Raw genomic sequence first — 23,519 nt, forward strand, 5'->3', positions numbered from 1 at the left:
GTTAACGCTTTGCCTACGACGATCCACAGTGCGGCATTGAACCTAGCTATTGAGCATTTACTTCATTTGTGGATACCGGTGGAATGTACTTTTGGCAGCAGGAAATAACGCAAAGACGAGAAGATGGAAGACGGGGATGGAGCCGACTGGACTGCTCCAATGTGTGTCTAGTTCTGTTTTTTAAATGATTTATATATATAAAAAAACAACGACAAAAAAGATGAAGAGCTAAAGAACCAAAACAAAAAACAAATCGTCTCCACAGATCTGACCTGGTGACGTCCCATGCTTATATTAGATGAGCTTAATGCCACACTGTGGGGCATTCAAATCAAGTCGAGCAGGAAAGTTACATAATGCGCCTTTAAAACACAATACACATTTTTGTTGCGTTCCCCTTGGGCACAATGAAACTTCGACCCCACAAAGGCTTCAAATGGCTCAGAAACACATGACCTTTGTTGTTGCATGTATCAAGCAGTAAAGTACATCTCTTTGGTCAGCATCGACACAATGCACGGGATCTGCTTCTTCAAGTTGAAGCCCGGAGAGTTGGAAATGGACTCGAACTCCACCGCCACCTTGTGGTTGACGCGCGTCATGATGTGCAGAAGCTCCAGCTCCTTCCCGTATTTACCGACCATTTCGCACAGGGACTGCATGAACCAGGAGCCCGTCATGGTGTTCCTCCAGGAGTAGTATCCTGCCGGCGAAAAGACACAGGAGTGAACGCGACAGGAGTGAACGCGACAGGAGTGAACGCGACAGGAGTGAACGCGACAGGAGTGAACGCGACAGGAGTGAACGCGACAGGAGTGAACGCGACAGGAGTGAACGCGACAGGAGTGAACGCGACAGGAGTGAACGCGACAGGAGTGAACGCGACAGGAGTGAACGCGACAGGAGTGAACGCGACAGGAGTGAACGCGACAGTGAACGCGACAGGAGTAGGAGTGAACGCGACAGGAGTGACGCGACAGGAGTGACACTACAGGAGTGACGCGACAGGAGTGAACACTACAGGAGTGAACGCGACAGGAGTGAACACTACAGGAGTGAACACTACATGAGTGACCACTACATGAGTGACCACTACATGAGTGACCACTACAGGGGTGACCACTACAGGGGTGAACACTACAGGAGTGACACTACAGGAGTGAACACTACATGAGTGACCACTACATGAGTGACCACTACAGGGGTGAACACTACAGGAGTGACACTACAGGAGTGACACTACAGGAGTGAACACTACAGGAGTGAACACTACAGGAGTGACACTACAGGAGTGAACACTACAGGAGTGACACTACAGGAGTGACACTACAGGACTGACACTACAGGAGTGACACTACAGGAGTGAACGCGACATGAGTGAACACTACAGGAGTGACACTACAGGAGTGACCACTACAGGAGTGACACTACAGGAGTGAACACTATATGAGTGACACTACAGGAGTGAACACTACAGGAGTGAACACTACAGGAGTGACACTACATGAGTGAACACTACAGGAGTGAACACTACAGGAGTGAACACTACAGGAGTGAACACTACATGAGTGACACTACAGGAGTGACACTACAGGAGTGAACACTACATGAGTGAACACTACATGAGTGAACACTACAGGAGTGAACACTACATGAGTGAACACTACAGGAGTGACACTACAGGAGTGAACACTACATGAGTGAACACTACAGGAGTGAACACTACAGGAGTGAACACTACATGAGTGAACACTACAGGAGTGAACACTACAGGAGTGAACACTACATGAGTGACACTACAGGAGTGAACACTACATGAGTGACACTACAGGAGTGAACACTACAGGAGTGAACACTACAGGAGTGAACACTACAGGAGTGAACACTACAGGAGTGAACACTACAGGAGTGAACACTACAGGAATGACACTACAGGAGTGAACACTACAGGAGTGACACTACAGGAGTGACACTACAGGAGTGACACTACAGGAGTGAACACTACATGAGTGACACTACAGGAGTGAACACTACAGGACTGACACTACAGGAGTGAACACTACAGGAGTGACACTACAGGAGTGACACTTTTTTTTTTTTTTTTTGTAGTTTTTCCTGGCCGAGAAGGAGAGTCTAAGGACAGAGGACCCTGGGACATCGTCCCTCGCCACCACAGACATTGTCTGACTCCATCGCCACCACAGACATTGTTGATTCACTTCTCCCTGTGGCCCTCAGAGGCAACTGTTGTTGTGATTTTGGGCCTTACAAAAATAAATTGATTTGATTTGATTTGACACTACAGGAGTGAACACTACAGGACTGACACTACAGGAGTGAACACTACAGGAGTGAACACTACAGGAGTGAACACTACAGGAGTGACACTACAGGAGTGAACACTACAGGAGTGAACACTACAGGAGTGACACTACAGGAGTGAACACTACATGAGTGACACTACATGAGTGACACTACAGGAGTGAACACTACAGGAGTGACCACTACAGGAGTGACCACTACAGGAGTGAACACTACAGGAGTGAACACTACAGAGTGTCGTGAAACTGGATCATAAGCGGAGCTGGGAATCAGTCACACTTTAATCAAACTAATATCCCATAATTTCAACAGACTATTTTTGAAATAAATGGCGCAGAGTAATATACTGGACAATTTAAATCTGTAAAACTATTATTGAATTTTTGTTTGTGTTTACAAGGTGAAAAAACTGCCATATTGTCCAGGTCTGATCATGAGCCACAGACACATTTTAATAAGTTTTAATTGAGTCATGTTTTGGGGCTTGGTTTAGTTTTCGTTGAATTGAAATTTAGTTTGACTAGGAATTTAAAGGACAAATATGATGCATTATTTATATTGTCATAAGCATTTAAACATACTCTTAACTACCTTTGGCATCTCATATTTTAGAATTTAAAAAAAAAAAAAACAAGCTTTTTATTTCCATCTCCTGGCTGTGGAGTGAATTACATGTGTGAGATTTTCTTAAAAGATTCTAGTAATCTTAAAAACAAAACAAATGCTAGCTTGCTCAGCCATGCTAATGCAGCCATGCAGTTGAAATTATCGTGATTTAAGAGTCTGCCAATGGTTTATGGACTTAAAAACAGTGCAGACGATCTCAGCGCCACATCACAGGCAGATTATTACATCACACATTGGGGAAATTCAGAACGGAGTGTTTTTGATGCTCGGAGGGGAGAGGACTTTCTATCCAGGATTCATCACACAAGCGTGAATGAAGCTCAATGCTAATCCAGGTGTGTTTTTGACGAGGGAACAAAGTTAGAACATGGTTAATTTTCATAATAAGGCAATTATATTTGTTTTAATCCAACTGAACGTTAGATTAATGCACAAATGCAAACATTCTTAATTTATGCATGCCATATTTGACCCTATAGACGTTGCTATTATTATTTTATCATTCATTGTTTCATGTTGCACCTCAAGTTCCTATGTTTGCAAACTGTGTTCAATGACAAATAAATCTTTCCTGTTTCTGACCCGAGATACTGACCAGGAGCTGTGGAGAAGGCGTACAGGAAGTCTGCCTCCACCGGGATGCGAGTGGTTTCATCGTCCGCGCTGTCGGTTTCAATGCCCGAGTCCAGATCCGTCCCCCTGCAGGCCTGCGCAGTAAAAAAACATAAAAAAAAACATAAAACAACAATAAGTGCCAGTCCCGACTCCTACGTATGCTAAATGTTGTTGGCACCTGGATGAAGAAGAGCTTGGGCTTTCCCACCAGAGACCTGCAGCGATCTCCTCTGAACAGTGACGTGAGGTATTTCAGCTCCACAGAGCCGTCCGTGCCGAAGAACACGCCCTCGTCGCCGTGACTCAAGAGCACGCAGACGAACGAGGCGGCGCCGCTGTGGTCCTCCTTCGAGACTGGGGAAAACGCCATCATTTTACACTCCTCACTTATATGTAGAGGTCCAATTTTAGCAGGCGAAAGTAGGGCTGTCACTTGTGATTCTTTTTTATTGTACATTTTTCAATCATTTTTAACCAAACAAAGGATGAAATGTGCTTCGTGAAGGCTTTTAGATAGAGAATACTTACAAATAAAGTGCAATACTGATTAAAAACTGAAATGGTTTATTATTTTTTTTATATTTGGATTGAATAAAGTCCATGTTTTTGTTACATAAAGTATTTTTGTATGTGTTTAAAGTCGGTATGGATCAGATAACATTTGCAATGATCAAAATAGAACTATGATTATTTTTATAGTGTTTTTATAGTGTATAGTTATTTTTTATTAGATGTTTTTTAGAAACTGATGCCATTTTAGGGATGGGCATCAGTATCGGTGATATCGGAGGTCTTCCCAGATATCGGTATCAGTCCTATATTCAAAATGTTTCGGTTATTTAGCGCCAATATTTTAATTAAGCTAAAAACATGGCCCTAAGTTAAAATGTGAACTAACTTTACTCTAACTATTGGGGGCATTGCCATGTATTATCGGTCACAGTAGTATTAAAGGAAAAATTTACAGGACAAGGAACTACAGACTATATTTAATGTTTTGGCCCAATGTGAAAAATAAAACCATTATACTCATCAAGTTAAACAACAGAAATGTGAAAAAAAATGGCCGACCTTTGACTTACCAGCTGTTAACACCTGCTTCATTTGCTCCACTGACTGATCATTGTAAACCTTCACTTTGTAGCCCAACTTGACAAAGACGTTCATTGCGTTGGCGGCGTCCACGTCCGTGCCGTTCCGCTGGTTCATGCCTAAAACGAGGAGGCAAAACATCACTATGAACATGGAAATAACATGGAAATAGGGGCGTGATCCGCCGTGAATCTGCAAGGCCTCCAATCCAATCCACTTTATTTATATAGCACGATTTATACAACCAGAGGGTTCCAAAGTGCTTCACAGCAAGGTAAAAGATACAGAGGCATAAATAGGATAAAAGTAATAAAATAAGATATAAAAACAAAATCAAATAGAAAATTAAATCAAACAAACACACTAAAATCAATGGAATAAGAATAAACAAAATAAAATAAATAAAAAGGTGCTGCCCTCCCAACACATATAAAACATACAATCAACACACTACATGGAGAAAACAGAGGCAGTGAGGAGGCTTTTTCCTCGCTGTGCTACTGTTTATCTCACGGTTTATCACTGTATTACCACTATATTACCACTGTATTACTACTGTATTACTACTGTATTACTCTAGTGCCACTCTAGTGCCACTCTAGTGCCACTCTAGTGCCACCTCTAGTGCCACCTCTAGTGCCACTCTAGTATCACTCTAGTACCACTCTAGTACCACTCTAGTACCACTCTAGTACCACTCTAGTACCATTCTATCATCACTCCATTATCACTCTAGCACAACTCTAGTACCATTACCACTCCAGAACCAATCAATTATTACTCTAGTTACTAGAGGGTAATACAGTGATAATTGAGTGATACTAGAGTCTAGTATCACTCAATTATCACTGTATTACCCTTGTATTACCACTCTATTATCACTATTACCACTATTACTATTACCACTATATTATCACTATTACAACTCTATTATCACCATTACCACTATTATCACTATTACAACTCTATTATCACTATTACCACTCTATTATCACTATTATCACTATATTATCACTATTACAACTCTATTATCACGCTATTATCACTATTACCACTATATTATCACTATTACAACTCTATCACTATTACCACTCTCACTATTACAACTCTTTTATCACTATGACCACTCTATTATCACTATTACCACTGTACTATCACTATTACCACTGTACTATCACTATTACCACTGTACTATCACTATTACCACTGTACTATCACTATTACCACTCTATTACAACTCTATTATCACTATTACAACTCTATTACCACTGTATTATCACTATTACCACTCTATCACTATTACAACTCTATTATCACTATTACAACTCTATTACCACTGTATTATCACTATTACAACTCTATTATCACTATTACTCTATTACCACTATTACCACTGTATTATCACTATTACCACTGTATTATCACTATTACAACTCTATTACCACTATTACCACTATTACCACTCTATTATCACTATTACAACTCTATTAGGTGCCCTCAAAACAACGTTGTCTTTATTGATAACTGGAGTGCGTTTTGGGGAAAGCCCGGGCTCATACGCAGGGATGGCATCCATCCGACTTCGGAGGGTACATCCCTATTAGTTCGGAATTTGACCGATAGTCTTAGTCGTGTTAAGTGACCATCTAGGGATGAGCCCCAGGTGCAGAGCAGCAGTTCAAGACGCTCCTCTGTCGCTGAACTCTCGCCCGTTCTGTTACATGTGAAGTGTTCAGATTCAAGACAGATAGAGACTGTGTGTGTCCCTCGTTTTCCTCGTACAAATAATGCCAAAAAGTCACATCTCAGAAAAAATATTTCAGGCGTCAGACCAAATAACTTAAGGAAAATAACAATCACAAATGACACAAATATACAAATGAATAAACACGTAAAATGTGGACTGCTAAACATTAGAGCAATTTCCTCCAAATCGCTCTTAGTTAATGAATTAATTAGTGACTATAACATAGATCTTCTAGCTCTAACTGAAACGTGGCTTCAACAAGACGACTACGTCAGACTAAATGAGTCCACCCCACCCACCCATGTTAACTTTCAGACCGCCAGGAGCACAGGCCGAGGTGGTGGTGTGGCAGTGATCTCACACTCAAGCCTACTCATGAGCCCTAAAACTAACAATGCATTTCACTCATTTGAAAGCCTTATGCTGTCGATCACATGTCCAAATATGAAAAACCAAAAAGGAGTTTTGTTCATAGTTATCTACCGACCTCCTGGTCCCTATTCAGAGTTTTTAACAGAGTTTTCTGACTTTATATCAAACTTAGTGTTAGCCTGGGATAAAATAGTTATAGTTGGAGACTTTAATATCCACGTGAATATGAGTGATGACGCTCTCAGTAATGGCTTCAGCGCCTTGTTAGACAGCATTGGTTTCACTCAGAATGTAAATAAACCGACTCACAAGAACACTCTGGATCTTGTCCTAACGTATGGAACAGAGATTAGTGACCTCATTGTCCTCCCTCAAAACCCTATATTGTCAGATCATTTCCTAATTACCTTTCAGTTTATTCTTAAAGATCATCCAGTCCCACAAAATAAAGTTATAATGAAAAGGACAATATCTGAAAAATCTATCTCAAAATTCAAAGAAATAATAGAGCCAATATTCAGTGACATGTCATGTGATCCTGCTGAGAATAGTTTTAGTCCCAGTATAAGTGATCAATGTGTCGACTTGACCATGAATTCTCTGAAGTCTGCTCTAGACGTTGTCGCGCCGTTAAAACAGACGGTCATTAGGCCAAAGCGCGCCTCCCCATGGTACAACCAAGAACTGCGTTCACATAAACAAAGAGTTAGAAAGTTAGAGGGATTATTTCGTCGCTCTCACACCGAAGAATCCCTAAAAGCATGTAAAAGTTGCCTGCTGTCCTATAAGCAGGCTCTGCGTAAGGCCCAAACCAGATATTATTCAAATCTAATAGAAGTCAACAAAAGTAACACTAAATTCCTTTTCAGCACTGTAGCTAGGCTAACAAACTGTCACAGTGCAGTAGAGCCCTCAATCCCAGCTACACTTAGCTCTGATGATTTCCTCCTATTTTTTAACAATAAAATAAAAACAATCAGAGATAAATTAGATGAAATTACCCCCGCTATTAGCCCTGAACTAGCCCAAGCTGTAAATCTAACGTCCCATATAAATCCACCTGTAAACTTAGAAAGGTTCACAGCTGTTGATCAAGCAGAGATAACTTCAGCCATTATGTCCTCTAAAAGCTCAACTTGTGTCCTAGACCCCATTCCAAGCAGACTCCTCAAAGACATTCTCCCCCTAATTATAGACCCTATTCTTAATATAATAAATACTTCACTCGAAAGTGGCTATGTTCCACAGTCCTTCAAACATGCAGTCATTAAACCTCTTCTGAAAAAGCCTAATCTAGATCCCGACCTATTGGTAAACTACAGACCTATTTCAAATCTTCCCTTCGTCTCTAAAATCCTTGAAAAAGTTGTAGTAAAACAGCTTTGTCGCCACCTGCAGGACAATAACTTATTTGAAGTTTTCCAGTCAGGGTTCAGAGCCCACCACAGCACTGAAACTGCACTAGTTAAAGTCACAAATGATTTGTTATTAGCCGCTGACGATGGACTGGTCTCAATCCTGGTCCTGTTGGACCTCAGCGCAGCGTTTGACACCATCGACCACAACATTCTACTGCAGAGGTTAGAATGTGATGTAGGTGTTGGAGGAACAGCCCTCAGCTGGTTTAAATCCTATCTATCTGATAGGTTCCAATTTGTTAATGTAAACCAGAGCTCCTCACCAAGCTCTAAAGTAATTTACGGTGTGCCACAGGGTTCGGTACTCGGTCCAATTCTGTTTACTCTTTATATGCTGCCATTAGGCAACATTATCAGAAAGCATGGCATTAACTTCCACTGCTATGCAGACGACACTCAGCTGTATTTATCAATGAAACCTGATCAGAGCGATCAAGTAGACAGACTTAGTACTTGTGTGAAGGAGATAAAAACCTGGATGACACTAAACTACCTGCTTCTTAACCCTGAAAAAACCGAGGTCATTGTGCTTGGCCCTAAGCATCTACGAGACTCTATCTGAGCAGATAGTCACACTGGACAATGTCAGTGTAGCCTCCAGTTCTACTGTAATAAACCTTGGAGTCTTATTTGACCAGGAGCTCTCATTTAAAGCTCATATAAATCAAGCTTGTAAAACAGCCTATTTCCATTTGCGCAACATAGCCAAAATCAGAAGAATCCTGCCTAAAAGTGATGCCGAAAAACTTATCCATGCATTTGTAACAACTACTACTTAGTAGTAGTTAGACTACTGTAACTCCCTGCTTGCAGCGTGTCCTAAAAGCTCCATAAAAAGCTTTCAACTGGTTCAAAATGCAGCAGCAAGATTACTAACAGGAACAAAAAGAAGAGAGCACATTACGCCAGTGCTGAAGTCTCTTCACTGGCTCCCCGTCGAGTCTAGAATCAAATTCAAAATTCTACTCTTGACCTACAAAGCCATAAATGACATGGCCCCATCCTACCTCAAAGATGCTATAGAACCATATCATCCAAACAGAGCTCTTCGCTCTCAGAATGCTGGCCTTCTGGTGGTGCCAAGAGTCTCTAAAAGTACTGTAGGAGGTAGAGCGTTTAGCTACCAAGCTCCTGTGTTATGGAATCAGCTCCCGACCCATGTTAAATATGCTGACACAGTCTCTTCATTTAAGTCCAGGCTTAAAACGTTCCTCTTCGAAATCGCTTATGGTCAGACTAGTTAGGAACAGAAACATAAACCCACAGCTTTAGCTACGCTGCCCTAGGAGTAACTATGCTGGGGGAAGTATGGCAGCTTGAGCACTATCCTCTTCTTCTTCTGACTACTTATGCTATCAAACAATATTTATTTTTTGATTCCACTTGCAAACTGTTCACCGCCTTCTTTTCTTTCTCTCACTCCTGAGGACCTGTGGACCCAGATGCCCCTCCCCTGGTGAAGTGGTCCCTGCCCTGTGTGGACGGTCCCTCATCTGCCTGAGGAGTGGGTCCAGCTCGCCCCCGACGGTCCCTCATCTGCCTGAAGAGTGGGTCCAGCTCGACTCAGACGGTCCCTCATCTGCCTGAAGAGTGGGTCCAGTTCGCCTCAGTCGGTCCCTCATCTGCCTGAAGAGTGGGTCCAGCTCGCCTCAGTCGGTCCCTCATCTGCCTGAAGAGTGGGTCCAGCTCGCCTCAGTCGGTCCCTCATCTGCCTGAAGAGTGGGTCCAGCTCCAGTCTCGTCGTGTCCGTCTGTGAGAGTCGGATCTCTCCTTCACTGGAACTCCTCCAGGTTTCTACGCTTTTTTCCCAAAGAGGTTTTTTTTTGTAGTTTTTCCTGGCCGAGAAGGAGAGTCTAAGGACAGAGGACCCTGGGACATCGTCCCTCGCCACCACAGACATTGTCTGACTTCATCGCCACCACAGACATTGTTGATTCATTTCTCCCTGTGGCCCTCAGAGGCAACTGTTGTTGTGATTTTGGGCCTTACAAAAATAAATTGATTTGATTTGATTATCACTATTAACACTCTATTATCACTATTAACACTCTATTATCACTATTAACACTCTATTATCACTCTAGAGCACGGGTCAGTGAGGTAAAAATATATTAATTGCATATGTTTAACCTGAAGGCGCACCATGTTTCTGGCGGATCGCTTTGCTTGAAATGTTCCGCAGTATAGCTTTTAACTTAAGTCGATGACGCCACCAAGTCAAGAGTTACAAGTCAAATCTGTGGAGCGGCGGCGACCCTGCTCACAATAACAATGCTGGTTTGAAAAAAGAAATTAAAAATGGGTTATATCGAGTAATGTGATCTTTTTCCGCGTTAGGAATTGTGTTATTACTCGATTTACTGGCAGCAGAAGGAATTGAAAAAGGGAAGCTAAACAAACCTAGCTTGCCCCCGACGACACACAGTTGTCCCGAACACGATTTGACGGCAGAAATGCTCAGAACGTGTCGCTTTACGGATTTTTAAAGTGTGTGTTTTTTGGGGCAAAGTGCGAGAGGACTTGCGCGAACTAAGCTAAATACAACGCTAGCGGGAACTACGTTAGCTTCTGGCGACCGCTCGTGTCCTCATCCTTATTCTAGCCGCTCTTTCAAAGCGCACGACAAAAAGCACTAAATTCCCCGCGGGCTGTCGTGCGAGGTGACATAACAGTACGCTCCAACCCTGCAGAGGTACACGCCCGTCACTGCACAAACACAAAGACCGTCCCCGCGTCCAACTGAAGGATGTCACTTGACTTCTACCTCGGAGCTCGGGAGGAACTTGTGGTCGAAGACGTACTTAAAGTCACACGCCGATTCCTTCGCGCTGGTGAAGTCACGTGTCGGGTCACGCGTTTTCGCAGCACAAAGGAATAAATAGTGACATTTACAGTTGTTTAGAGCCAACAGGTGCGACAGAATTAGCTACAGCCACGTCAAGCGCCATTTGTTCATCTCAGGACTTCGACAAAGACTGTGAAAAGTATTGAAAATCAGATCGTAAGCAATACTTTAACTACTGGTGTCTGAACTAGATATTAATTTAACCACGAATCAAGTTTTAACAGGACAGAATTTGACTTTCCTGAACAGTTTTTTAAAGTATCTTTGGCTATATCTGATACAAAACCACATAAACGTAACATAAAGACAGTACTATTATTTTGAGCTGAAAATTACATTCTATCGTCTAAGAAACTGGTGTTGTTTTTTTAAATTATCATTGCGGTATTGAAATTGGTAAAGCGTATGAAGCATGTAGTATTGAAACCAAGCGTGACACGTTACAACCGCTAAAGAGATAAACTAAAACATTTCTGTGAGTTTAAACTCCACGTGACACATTAGGCTACACTTTTAAGAAAGAAAACAAAAGGATTATGATTATATTTACGATTTGACCAAACATTTTGCCCGTTTTTCTCCGATTTGGCCACTTTTGGCGATGTTTGTAATGTCACTTCCTGGTTTGACATAGGCAGAGGTAATGCCACAATTGTTACTTAGCAACCAGATTATAAACAAGGGACAATTCAATGACGTAACTGGGGTAGATAATACATTGACCGTTGTTTTGAAGATGTTTCTATCGAGTAGATATATCTTTTATAGTAAAACATGCTACAAAAAGAGCTGCTTAAAGTACCGTACTTTCCGGACTATAAGTCACACCTTTTTTCTTAGTTTTAGCCAGGGTGCGACTTATACTTGTATTTTTACTTATATACTTATACTCCGGAGCGACTTGTATGTGATATTATTTGTTATTTTCACACTTGCAACCGCATTTCATACTCCAGTGCAACTTATATATGTTTTTTTCTTCTTTATTATGCATTTTTTGGCTGCTGCGCCTTACACTCCGGTGCCACTTATAGTCCAGAAAATACAGTACTCATTCTTGGAGTAAAGTTTGAATCGAAAAGACTTAACTGTGCTTAATTGTCTTTTTTTTTTTTTTTTTTTTACCTCGTACGATATTGTGACCTGAAAAATCATGACTATCGATTAACCGAATGATCTCGACATCAACAAATAGCCACGTTTGAGCCTTGGAAAACAGGAAAACACAAATACACGCACACACTATTGGAATAAGAATTGACTTGGTTTAAAAATAAGAATTGGAAACGCCCGACATGTTTTCTACCTCACAGAACATGTCAGATGTCACTTGTCACAATCTCCATCTGGATTTGTTTATGCTGTGAATTACACAACGAGTTTGGGACTTTTTTTTGACGTGTTGTTACAGCCGTACTTTATTGCAAAGTCTACTTATTTATAGTGTACATTCTTGAGGTGGAAAGTAACTAACTATAAATACTTAGCTGTAATTGAGCCGTTTTTTAAACATGTGTCTGTACTTGTAATGGAGTTTAATTCTAGCCATGTCATTGTAATAAGTTGTATTTAAAATCATGGGAGTCTCAATTGTCCCAAAGCTCTTTTCTGCACAAACGCACAACACTGCATCGGCTGCTCTGATTGGCTTTAAACAGTGAAAAGTCATTTGGCTAAACAGTGTAATGAATCATGTCTTGTACAGAAGTTTTATCTAAACGATATACGAAGACTGTAACTAGTACTTTGTGATGTTGTTTTTCACTTAAGTGCTAATTATCAGCAGTACTTGTAATAGAGTACATTTAGAGTCATGTAACCAGGACTTGTTCATCAGAAGTAAGAGGAACACTTATGGAGTCATGTGTTAGGAGGGACAAAGACATTCCTCCCAGAACACTCCATTATACTTTACAGTTTGTATTTGAATGTGTGATCACCATTGTATACATGTGATATTATGGATGGATTATGTTTTTGTGCTGTATTGTATATAATCTGATCAGATAGAATGACCTCTGAGTTATGTCCCTCACCTGTCCCCCTGTCAAAGTTCTTGTTGTTGATGATGATACACTGGCCCATGCTGGGATAGTCCAGGCTGTACCTGAAGCTGTAGGACACGGCCTTAGCGTCCACCTCTGAGGGGCCAGAGCCTGGTGAAGCAGGGCCCTCAGGGGACCTACAAACACACACTGCTCTTTAGCTCCAGATAACATCATGTTACTGTAATGTTAAACAACCAAACTCGCACGTCACGTGTTTATCTCATCTGAGACACATAAGAGGTAAATAAGCTGCAGCTCCTGTGTCTCAAGACAATGGAGCGTTAGCTTCACGTATCACTCACTCTTTTGTGTCCTCTTTCCTCGCGTCAGTGCGATCGTCTCCTCGTCCATGAGCCGACATGATTGAGTTCGAGGTATGAGCCGCTACACGTACAAGTTTAACCTCAAACACACGTCCAAAAGGCAAACGACAGGCGCGGTGCGATGCGGAGCTAGCAGCTGCAGTGACCGCTCCGCGCACGCACGAGGTAAACAAAGATGCGCGTGACGTCACAGCGTGCTCAAGGATGCGCTTCAACTCAACAGCGCCTCCTCCCGCACACACGCTGTATTACAACCGCGTTTAAAGATGACACAAAGAGGAAGTGTTTTTCACATACTTTATTTCTCTAGAACACTGCTAAAACACCGCATTAAAAAGACAGACTGGAGGAATGACACTGTGCACATTCACATTCATATGTTGACCCTGACCGACACCTATGGTTTTATAGAATCATTCAATCATGTACATTAGTGTAAAGGCCTCCTCTGCACTCCAGCTGCACTGGCCCGCAGTGATGCACTGACCAGTGCTCCTGGTCAGGGAAAGAACTGCTTCTATCAGCACACACTTCATACACACAGAACACAAGAGCAGTTCACAAGATACACAAGTCACACAGAAAAACTTAACTAAACAACGACAAATCAGAGACCAACTGAACAGAATTAGAGTCATGTCAACAGAAGACCTAAATAATTTAAACGTAACTATTTAAATTAAACACACAGGACAAGCCTACTTTTAATGATTATATTAATATTAGTAAACAAAGAAAATAGCAAACGTCTCTCTCACCCTGTTCAAATTCAATACTATGTCACATTTTTGTGCAAATATGTTGTAACATTTTGCGTCAGTGTTCTTTTAAGTACACTTGAGAATGTCAAATAAAATTTGATAGATTTTAAAATGCCATTCAGGCGTTGGTAGCAGAGGACAGAAGGTGAGATGGACACTAGCACATCACATGGTTTCACACTATGCCACGTGTGATCACAGAGGCACTCTTATTGCTATCAGAAAAAAGTACAAGTGCAGCACAAAAGGAAAAGGTGTCGATTAAAGCTAAAGTTGAAATGTTCACGAAAAACCAGGAAGACGTCTCCTCACGGCTTATGGACCTTCACTAAAGAACATCTACGTCACAGGCTCCTCCCATCCAAAGTCTGAGAGTGACACGCTCCAAAGTCTGAGAGTGACACGCTCCAAAGTCTGAGAGTGACACGCTCCAAAGTCTGAGAGTGACACGCTCCAAAGTCTGAGAGTGACACGCTCCAAAGTCTGAGAGTGACACGCTCCAAAGTCTGAGAGTGACACGCTCCAAAGTCTGAGAGTGACACGCTCCAAAGTCTGAGAGTGACACGCTCCAAAGTCTGAGAGTGACACGCTCCAAAGTCTGAGAGTGACACGCTCTCAAACACGAGCGCCACACGGTTCATGGAGCTTAGCGTGTGGAAATACCAACCTCACATAGCAACGGTCAAATATGAACAGTCAGGTGTACTTTGTTGTGCGGATGACTGCTCGTCGCTATGGAGATTAAGTCTTTAAAACTTTTTTGGGGGGGGGGCTCCGATCTGGCTCATCTCGGTTACAACGGCTTCATCTTGAGTTTAAAATAGATCATATTTGAACGTGAATTAAAGATTGTGCTGTGAATATTGGACTGAAATGTGAAGTGACATAATTTGTTGTGTTGAGGGTGTGGCCCAGATTCCATATCCAGGAAGTGCCTCGAGTCTCTGACAGCTGGAAAACAACAGAACAGAGTGTGAGGAGTGAGACAGAGTGTGAGGAGTGAGACAGAGTGTGAGGAGTGAGGCAGAAGAGAGAGTGAAGAGTTAGACAGAACATAGTGTGAAGAGTGAGACAGAGTGTGAGGAGTGAGACAGAGTGTGAAGAGTGAGACAGGACAGAGTGTGAAGAGTGAGACAGGACAGAGTGTGAAGAGTGAGACAGGACAGAGTGTGAAGAGTGAGACAGAGTGTGAGGAGTGAGACAGAGTGTGAAGAGTGAGACAGGACAGAGTGTGAAGAGTGAGACAGGACAGAGTGTGAGGAGTGAGACAGGACAGAGTGTGAGGAGTGAGACAGGACAGAGTGTGAGGAGTGAGACGGAGTGTGAAGAGTGAGAAGAGTGAGACAGAGTGAGACAGAGTGTGAAGAGTGAGACCGAACGTGAAGAGTGAGACAGCGTGGGAAGAGTGAGACAGGACAGAGTGTGAGGAGTGAGACAGGACAGAGTGTGAGGAGTGAGACAGGACAGAGTGTGAGGAGTGAGACAGAGTGTGAGGAGTGAGACAGCGTGGGAAGAGTGAGACAGGACAGAGTGTCTCACTCTTCACGTTCGGTCTCACTCCTCAGAGTGTGAAGAGTGAGACAGAGTGTGAAGAGTGAGACAGGACAGAGTGTGAGGAGTGAGACAGTTGTATTTGTGAGCAGGAGTGCTCCTTTCACCTGTTCCACAGAGCAGACTGTTAGAAGATGTCCGGGCACATGTCCCAGGCGCTCTGCTCCTTGGTTTCCCAGTAGCCTCCTTTGTAGACGTGCAGGGTCTCTCCAGACACAGGGTCCGTTATCTTCTCAAACCACAGGGCCTGGTGGTTATCTAGGTGGGCACCTACAAGGGTTAAAACCATCATAAGTTTCTACAACACGTTCAAAGCTAAATCCCCACGAAGATAAAGCAACACCAACAACATCGAGCTTAAAGATGTACATCTTTAAGCACATACACACTAGAAGGAAGGAGTCTCACCAGACTCAAAGCATCCTCTCTCTAAGGAGACATGGACCAGGGGCCACTTCTCTAAGCTCTACTCTAGTTCACTGTTGGTCCTACTGTACTTGCTTTTAACATGGGCTCCAGGCAGACCTTCATTTCCTTCCACTGCGAGAGAATGTTAAAATGATAGAGAAAAGATAGAGTAAGTATTTAAAAAGAGTCTAAAGTGTGAGTATGAGGTGTATTAAGATACTTGCTTAGGCAAGACAAAGAGGCCGGTCCGAGTGGGGCTGAGGGAGAAATGAAGGATTAATCTCCTGTTTTAACAGGATCTACAGCTACATGATTGATGTGAGTGTGAAATGTGAGGAGCTACTTGCATGCAACAGGAGAGAGAGGGGGCGTGTCCTCCGCGTCAGCTGCACAGCAGCACAAACAGGGTCAAGCCTCCACCAAGAAACAAGTGCACCAGTGTAGCTTTGTGCGCACCAGTGTAGCTTTGTGCGCACCAGTGTAGCTTTGTGCGCACCAGTGTAGCTTTGTGCGCACCAGTGTAGCTTTGTGCGCACCAGTGTAGCTTTGTGTGCCAAAGGGCAACACTCTAATGTAAACATGTTCAGTTATTATTCCTCATTAGTGTATGTCAGCTGACACTGGTGAGGATTTACTTACTGTCACAAAGCTACACAACGTGCCAGTTTGAATAGACAGAATGAGGGAATGATACTTGCTTTCATCAGAAACCACACTTGGCTGAGCTCCTGGCTCCTCTGCAGCAGCTAAATGAAGCAGAGCAATGAAGCAGTGAGAAAAGATGAAGCAACACATCGGTCATAGTTATCACACATTACACTAGATTGTGTATATACTACTGCTACTACGACTACTACATACTACTACATACTACTACTGTATTTACTACAATTGCACATTCAAGTACTAGGAGAATGTGTGTGCCAACTTTGGAGGTCTTTATGGACCGTGATGAAGCAGACGTATCTATGGTGTAAAGGAGGAGGAACACTTCACTGGGGCTCGTCCCTCACCTTCCTCACCTTCCTCACCTTCCTCACCTTCCTCACCTTCCTCACGCTCCTCACGCTCCTCACGCTCCTCACCCTCCTCACGCTCCTCACCCTCCTCACCCTCCTCGGGAGTGTTTGCAGCCTTCACAGCCTCTCTCTCCCCCTCTCCTTCCTCACATTCCTCTCCTCCCTCACCTTCCTCTCCCTCTTCACCTTCCTTACCTTCCTTACCTTCCTTACCTTCCTTACCTTCCTTACCTTCCTTACCTTCCTCACCTTCCTCACCTTCCTCTGGAGTGATTGCGGCCTTAACAGCCTCCCTCTCCCTCTCCTTGCGAGCCGTGCGTTGTTTCTCCTCCAGCCTCTGCTTCTCTGCGTTGGCCTCGTCCCATTGGCCCTCCTCCATGAGCCTCTGGTCTGGGCGTCGCCGGCTGTCTGTGGGTGCCACGCCCTCCTCTGGCTCATTCAGTGTTAGTGCAAGTGATGAGAAGTAATACATGTTCTCAGCTCCCTCACTGTCAACACACAAGAGCAAACCAATGACTCAGAAGTGGCTTCAGGGTGTAACTATCTAAACTGTAGCACTTATGGTAATAACAATGTAAACTGTAGCACTTATGGTAAGAACAATGTAAACTGTAGCACTTATGGTAAGAACAATGTAAACTGTAGCACTTATGGTAATAACAATGTAAACTGTAGCACTTATGGTAAGAACAATGTAAACTGTAGCACTTATGGTAATAACAATGTAAACTGTAGCACTTACGGTAATGGGTTCTTTCTCCAGATCTCTTTGGGTTTGAGTGTTTGATAAACGGGCCTCTGTTTGCCTTCTGTTCCATTCTCACCTATGCTGCTCTGCATCACCTTACTCAGCTCCATCTTCTCATCCCAGGTTCCGGACAGCACATAGTGAGCTTTCCCATCTTTATCCATCACTACTCCTGAAACCTGGAACAAAACAGTATAGTGTAATTGCTTTGCCCAGTAAATAATCTCAGTATCTTTAATGTGAGGTAAAAGTACTTTTCTGGGCAGGTCTCTGGAGAAGTAACTGTAAGGAGTGAACTTGAGATGGCAGCGGTCTCCTGTCTTGTGGTTCACCACATCGATCTCTCCAGACTTGAATACACACAGACATGTTGAGGGCAGGTGTAGGCTGTAGGAGGATCGTACAAGTAAATACTTACCTGGTCAATCCATAATTTTCCAACAATAATGTTGTGTACTGTTGTGGTCACTTTCTTCCAGGAGTAATGATTTTTACTTTTATCAAATAAACACTCTATTGCACCTAGAGATAGAAAAATAAAAAAATAATTATTTATGAATTTCAGTTCATGTTCCACAGACTCCAGCAGCATTGGAGCAATGCATTTTGGGGAACAGTTAAAAAGTAAAAAAGCCTGGTATGTGTAGGATGCACTCACCTAAAGGCATGATGGACAGATATTTCCCTCTAAACTTGCTTGCTAAAGTAATTTCTTGTCTCAGGCTCCAGCCCTTTTCAGAGAAAGCGTGGTGAGCTGCAGCTGGAGGATGGTGACTCACCTGAGTAAAAGTAGACCACAGTATTTGACTCATGTTTTATATACAAGCATAGATGTGCAGTGCTTTGTCGTACTTGTTCACACAGGGAGCGGTAGCCGCCCTCTTTGAGCCTGTCCAGCTCAAACGTCTCTCCTAGAAGTGGATTGAAAGGTTTCCCTGTGCGGAGGACAGTGGTGGAGTAGGACGACACAGTGAAAGCAGCTACGTAACACATCTGCTCCAAAGAGCTGTGGCACTTTGCTGCTTTATCCAACAGCTCATAATACTCCAAGTCTTCAGACAGACGTTGCAGCATAGACAGGGGTTCATTAAAATTGACCTGCAAACATGAGTGACAGATGAAACACAATGGAATCATATCCAGTATCATCATTTACACTAGTATTCCTTACAGGCATTGGGATCTTAGACAGCTCCTTCCCAATACAGTTCTTCATGATGCTCCACAAATTCAGGTAATAATTTGGCTTGTCGGGGATACGAGTGCGCCTGTGTCGAACGGGCTCCAGCTCCTGAGATTGTGGAGAGTCTGGATTCGACGCCAGAGACAGCTCGTCAAACTGGACCAAAAACAAAAAAACTGTATGAAAATCACAACACGGGAGCGCTCGGGGTTTGTACGTTTATTATGTAACGACTCGACACTTACATTTACCGACTGGTCATCCATCCCGGTGTCACAGCTGAGGGCGCTGACATTGCTGCTAGACCTCCTGAGTAAAAAGTGAGTAGATTAAACAAAACAAAGAACATCTAGGACAAGCATCAGGTTTAGTGCGTGAATCTGGCATATTGACTTGTGATATTTGGGGTCGGCCGGAACGGTAATGAACTCTTCCATCGCGTCGAAAAACTCATTGTCGTCTTCTTCGTCGCTGGCGTCGGCTTTTCCGGACGACGTGCCTGCGACCCAGCGAGAGAGAGAGGTTTTCAAGCATTTGCCACAGTGCATGTTGTGAAAAATCGGGCGGTCCGGCGCTTACTTTTGGCGGTTAGAGAGGGGTTGCTGCAGGAGTTGGGCAGGACCGTGGCGCCTCGGAAGGCCCTCTCCAGGTGGTTGTGCTGCTTGGCGAGCTGCTCCAGGGTCTCCTCCAACCGGATCTTCTGCTCCCGCTCTGTCTGGATTGCTTTCTGCCAGCGCCGGCTGTGGGTCTGGGCCAGCGATAGGAAGTCCCGGCACGCCTGCAGGGGAGAGCGAGAGAGGGTGAATGTGGCGTGACCTAGCAACGGTTCTGTTCGATTACACGGCAAAAGGTGCGTATTTTGGTGAATAAGAAAAGAGTGCACGATTCAGTTAAAGTGCGCGTGACAGGTTGGACTGAAGCGCAGTGAACACGTTTATAACAGTAATACTTGACTGGATATGGGCAGCACATAGGTAGAGGTAATTCCATGACAGTTACCTAGCTACCATACTTTAAACAAGGGCCAAAATCCATAGATATTACACAATAGTTATAAAGTGCACACTTGATATTACCTTTATAATGTGAAATTGTTGTTTAAACTGTCTGAAAAATGTGTCAGTTGCATGTGAATATTCCATGCATTTTGGATATAATGTTGTTTATTGATGTTCTCTACTTTTAAACTTTTCACAAACTGCCACATAACTCATATAAAACTATGATAAATGTTCACCACAGGCATGTCCCACTCAGAAAACACATGAAAACCGGTCATATGCACTTAAATATTTTTGAATTGAAAAAAACTGAATTCTAGGTGTAACATTGTTAAAGGTGAAAAAAAAATAGAACAACGCAATTACAGAGCAGCGGGCGTGTACTGGGGGTAGGTGAAAACAGACATTTTAAAAAACATAAATCACTCTAAATACAACAGCGAGGAGGTAAATGAGAAAGGAAAATGAATATAACATAAAACAAATGCTCCAAGTGATACATTTAATCCAAACTTACATTGATCATAGCGTTCGAGGTGATTCTGAACAACGTTGCCCGCTCCGTGACCTGCTTGAACTTTTCCGTCGAGTCTCCGCTAACTCGGACGGCCTCGAGCTCAGACAGAGACCTGCGTTTTTAAATAAAAAGTCAACGTCAAATGCGCCGCGCTTTCATTTCTCCCCGGCCCATGTCATACCTCTGAAGCGCGGTGCCGTGCTTGACAATAAGGTCGTTGCAAGTTGCCAGGTCCTCCACTTTGCTGTTGAGTGTTCGAAGCGTGGTCTGGATTTCTGTGTTACGCCCTAAGCCCGTCTGCTCAGGGGAGGGCGCCACTATTGAGAAGTCGTCGCCCGAGTCATCTGCGGGACGATACGAACGCATTTCAGTGCACATACTCGTGAGGCGGCTGTGCACGTTTCCTTCTCCTCACCTGAATCCGCCTGCATGCCCACGGCTTTGGCTTTGGCCAGCTCCAGCGCCGTGATCCAGCGCTGCCGCTCGATCTCGGAGCTGGCCTTCAAGTGGTACGTCTGTGCACCGCCGTTAGAGATGACAAAGTTACACGAGTCTTCCACGGCGATGTTCGCTGTGGCCAAGTTGATGGTGCCCCGGCAGGTGTGGCCCATCTCTGCCTGTGTCCTGAATGAGAAAAGTAAAGGGAACATGGATTATCAAAACATGTATGCACGCGTTAATTTTGTAACTTTGTTATGACTTCAGACTTACCGGTAATAAGACAAGAGGCCATTGCTGAGGACAAACCAGCGTCGCTGATAACCTTTGATATAATTAGTCCATTTGAAGAGCCAGCCTTTGTACATGTCCCCTGGGGTCGGGGTGGGGGGCTTAGACTCTGACATCGCTCTGTTGTCAGTTGTTGTAGTAGAAACCTGGGTTAATGAAACCATTAAAATCTTTAGGTTTTCACATGTTTACACCAAGAGGACACAGCCAGTACACATGTTAGCAGTGTCTTATATTCTATGTACATCTAGTTTGATTATTGTGGATTTTATTTGGTTAGCACCAAACTTTTTCGGGCGCGCTAAATATTAAGATTTTATTTAATTCTGCGCTGTCCCAATTTGAGCTTCACAGCTGTAAATACAGCGTTTCAAGGAGAAGACACACTTGCGTTACTTCTCGTCACTGTGGATCACTTTTACCACAGCGGGTCCAGGACAGACACAAACAGAGCTGAATCGTACCTCTTCTTCTTCTTTGGTGTTTTATGGCGGTTGGAATCCAAGTGTTACATTACCGCTACCTACTGTAGTTGTACATATTAGACATTATTCTGTAGATTTCATGACTCGTACCGCTGCGTTTATGCTTCATTGTGTTGAAAGCCCATGGGGTCAAAGTGGAAAGAAATGGAATGCACGCCACACGCATTCTTTTCACATATGCTTTATGTCACATAAGAAGAGCAAGTTCAAAATGAAGCACCGAACGTCAAAGAAGGAGAGGAAGATGAAGAAGAGTCTCCCTGGAATAAAGCCGGTTGGTCTCTGAAACAACAACAACTATTCTAGTCACAAAGACATATCATGACCTCATGGGCTTTGTAACACCAAAGCGGAAGGAGTACTTTTACGGACTACGACAGTCTGAGGACTACGAAAAGTCTGAGGAATAAAGTCTGGCGGTAATGCAACAATTGGATGCCAACCGCCATAAAACAACAACAACAACAACAACAACAACAACAAAATGAAAAATCTAAAGAATAAAGTCTAATGTCTAAGACGGACAACTGCAGTGGGAGGCTGTAATGCAACGCTTGGATAACAACCACCATAAACCACCAAAGAAGAAGAAGAAGAAGAAGAAGCAAGTACAAAAGTTAGACTGGAAAAGGGGAGTGTAGCGTCCAGTCAAAGTGAGAAGGCCAGAACTGATGTTTAAATTAGACTGAGCCAGAATCTTTCCTCCAGAAGTGCAACACATACAATGTGACCTTTCACATTGTATGTGTTGCGTGGTCAATATAAATGGACAAATACGTTAAACAGGCACAGACAAATACAAACGGTTTAGTTTTCTTATTCACTCCTTTCCAATCGTGGGGATGTTTATTAATAGGTGTATGTCACATTTTTTTTCACAAGAGAAACAAATAAATAAATAAATACTGTTAATTCGTTAGCCAAAACATCTGCGTTCTACGTGATTTCCACACGTCACACGACGATGTGACGCTGTTTTTATGAACGTCGTAAGGTTAAATACTTTTGGTTTAGTGAAGACACATAAGGGTGAAAACATTAAAGCTACTTATAACAGCGTCCCGTGATTAAGCGCAATGCTAACCTAGTTTAGCTTGACAGGAAGCTGTCAAACGGGCTGTCACGTCAAAGATGAGGATAAACTACACGTACAAACCACACAGCTTCTGTAATGTGACTCATAAAGGTAAAGAATATGTTGCATTTGATAAGGACTTACCGTTTTTACGTGAAACTCCTGCCATAAATGCCATTCACTGCTTCCAAAGGATGTTTACTTGTTAGCATTAGCTTAGCTAGCATCTTCCAACAGGTAGTGTAACAGATAAATGGGCTCGTCTACATTGGTTCCACTCTGTGGAATTTTATTGCACTCGGAACTAAATTACTTCTAAATCGGTGTTTGAAATGTTTTATTTTTCAATTGCAAACTAGATAATTAAAAACAATAGTATATGTAATTTGCATTTTAATTGAATTAGTGCTCTAATAGCTGTAAGTGATTCTAAGGAAATTCTGTGTTGAATAAACACAAACCGTGTGCATCGATTAGTAAACTAAATAGTGTGATGCTGGCAAACCTCTTAACTCTTATTAGGATTGCGTGACATGACATCATTCTATAGGCCAGTATTCAATACTGAGAGTTACTACAGTCAATATAGTTAATAGGCAGTTTTCTATTATGATGTATTTGTGAATTAATATT

At 42.9% G+C, this 23,519-nt stretch overlaps 2 protein-coding genes across 4 annotated transcripts; both read right to left on the reverse strand.

The window, feature by feature from the left end:
- Positions 1-402: 402 nt before the first annotated feature.
- casp3a (caspase 3, apoptosis-related cysteine peptidase a) lies at positions 403-13,568 on the reverse strand. The gene is made up of 6 exons (XM_072463279.1): positions 13,389-13,568; positions 13,075-13,220; positions 4,647-4,775; positions 3,743-3,918; positions 3,545-3,656; positions 403-703 (listed from the first exon to the last, which is right to left on the reverse strand). Exons 1-6 carry the CDS (start codon positions 13,445-13,447, stop codon positions 474-476), a joined length of 852 nt encoding a protein of 283 aa, XP_072319380.1. The 5' UTR covers positions 13,448-13,568; the 3' UTR covers positions 403-473.
- A 124-nt stretch (positions 13,569-13,692) lies between these two features.
- On the reverse strand, positions 13,693-23,144 carry LOC140377201 (oxysterol-binding protein 1-like). 3 transcript variants are annotated; one of them, XM_072462534.1, is made up of 17 exons: positions 23,031-23,144; positions 21,309-21,472; positions 21,013-21,221; positions 20,779-20,941; positions 20,598-20,709; positions 19,659-19,857; positions 19,473-19,578; positions 19,325-19,388; positions 19,068-19,235; positions 18,749-18,994; positions 18,555-18,675; positions 18,315-18,418; positions 18,151-18,246; positions 17,891-18,075; positions 17,407-17,636; positions 15,829-15,991; positions 13,693-15,121 (listed from the first exon to the last, which is right to left on the reverse strand). In XM_072462534.1, the coding sequence occupies exons 2-16, from the start codon at positions 21,440-21,442 to the stop codon at positions 15,849-15,851; spliced, it is 2,280 nt and encodes a 759-aa protein (XP_072318635.1). In that variant the 5' UTR covers positions 21,443-21,472; positions 23,031-23,144; the 3' UTR covers positions 13,693-15,121; positions 15,829-15,848. The 3 variants fall into 3 exon arrangements, with proteins under 3 accessions (XP_072318635.1, XP_072318634.1, XP_072318633.1); XM_072462533.1 differs by lacking the exons at positions 13,693-15,121; positions 15,829-15,991 and adding an exon at positions 16,715-16,875; XM_072462532.1 differs by lacking the exons at positions 13,693-15,121; positions 15,829-15,991 and adding an exon at positions 16,715-16,875 and having other exon boundaries at positions 17,398-17,636.
- Between the last annotated feature and the right edge of the window lie 375 nt (positions 23,145-23,519).

Source organism: Eucyclogobius newberryi, unplaced genomic scaffold (assembly GCF_026437365.1).
Source record: "Eucyclogobius newberryi isolate DKJ021-1_F unplaced genomic scaffold, fEucNew1.0.hap1 SCAF_4, whole genome shotgun sequence".
In the NCBI taxonomy this organism is placed as follows: Eukaryota; Metazoa; Chordata; class Actinopteri; order Gobiiformes; family Gobiidae; genus Eucyclogobius; species Eucyclogobius newberryi.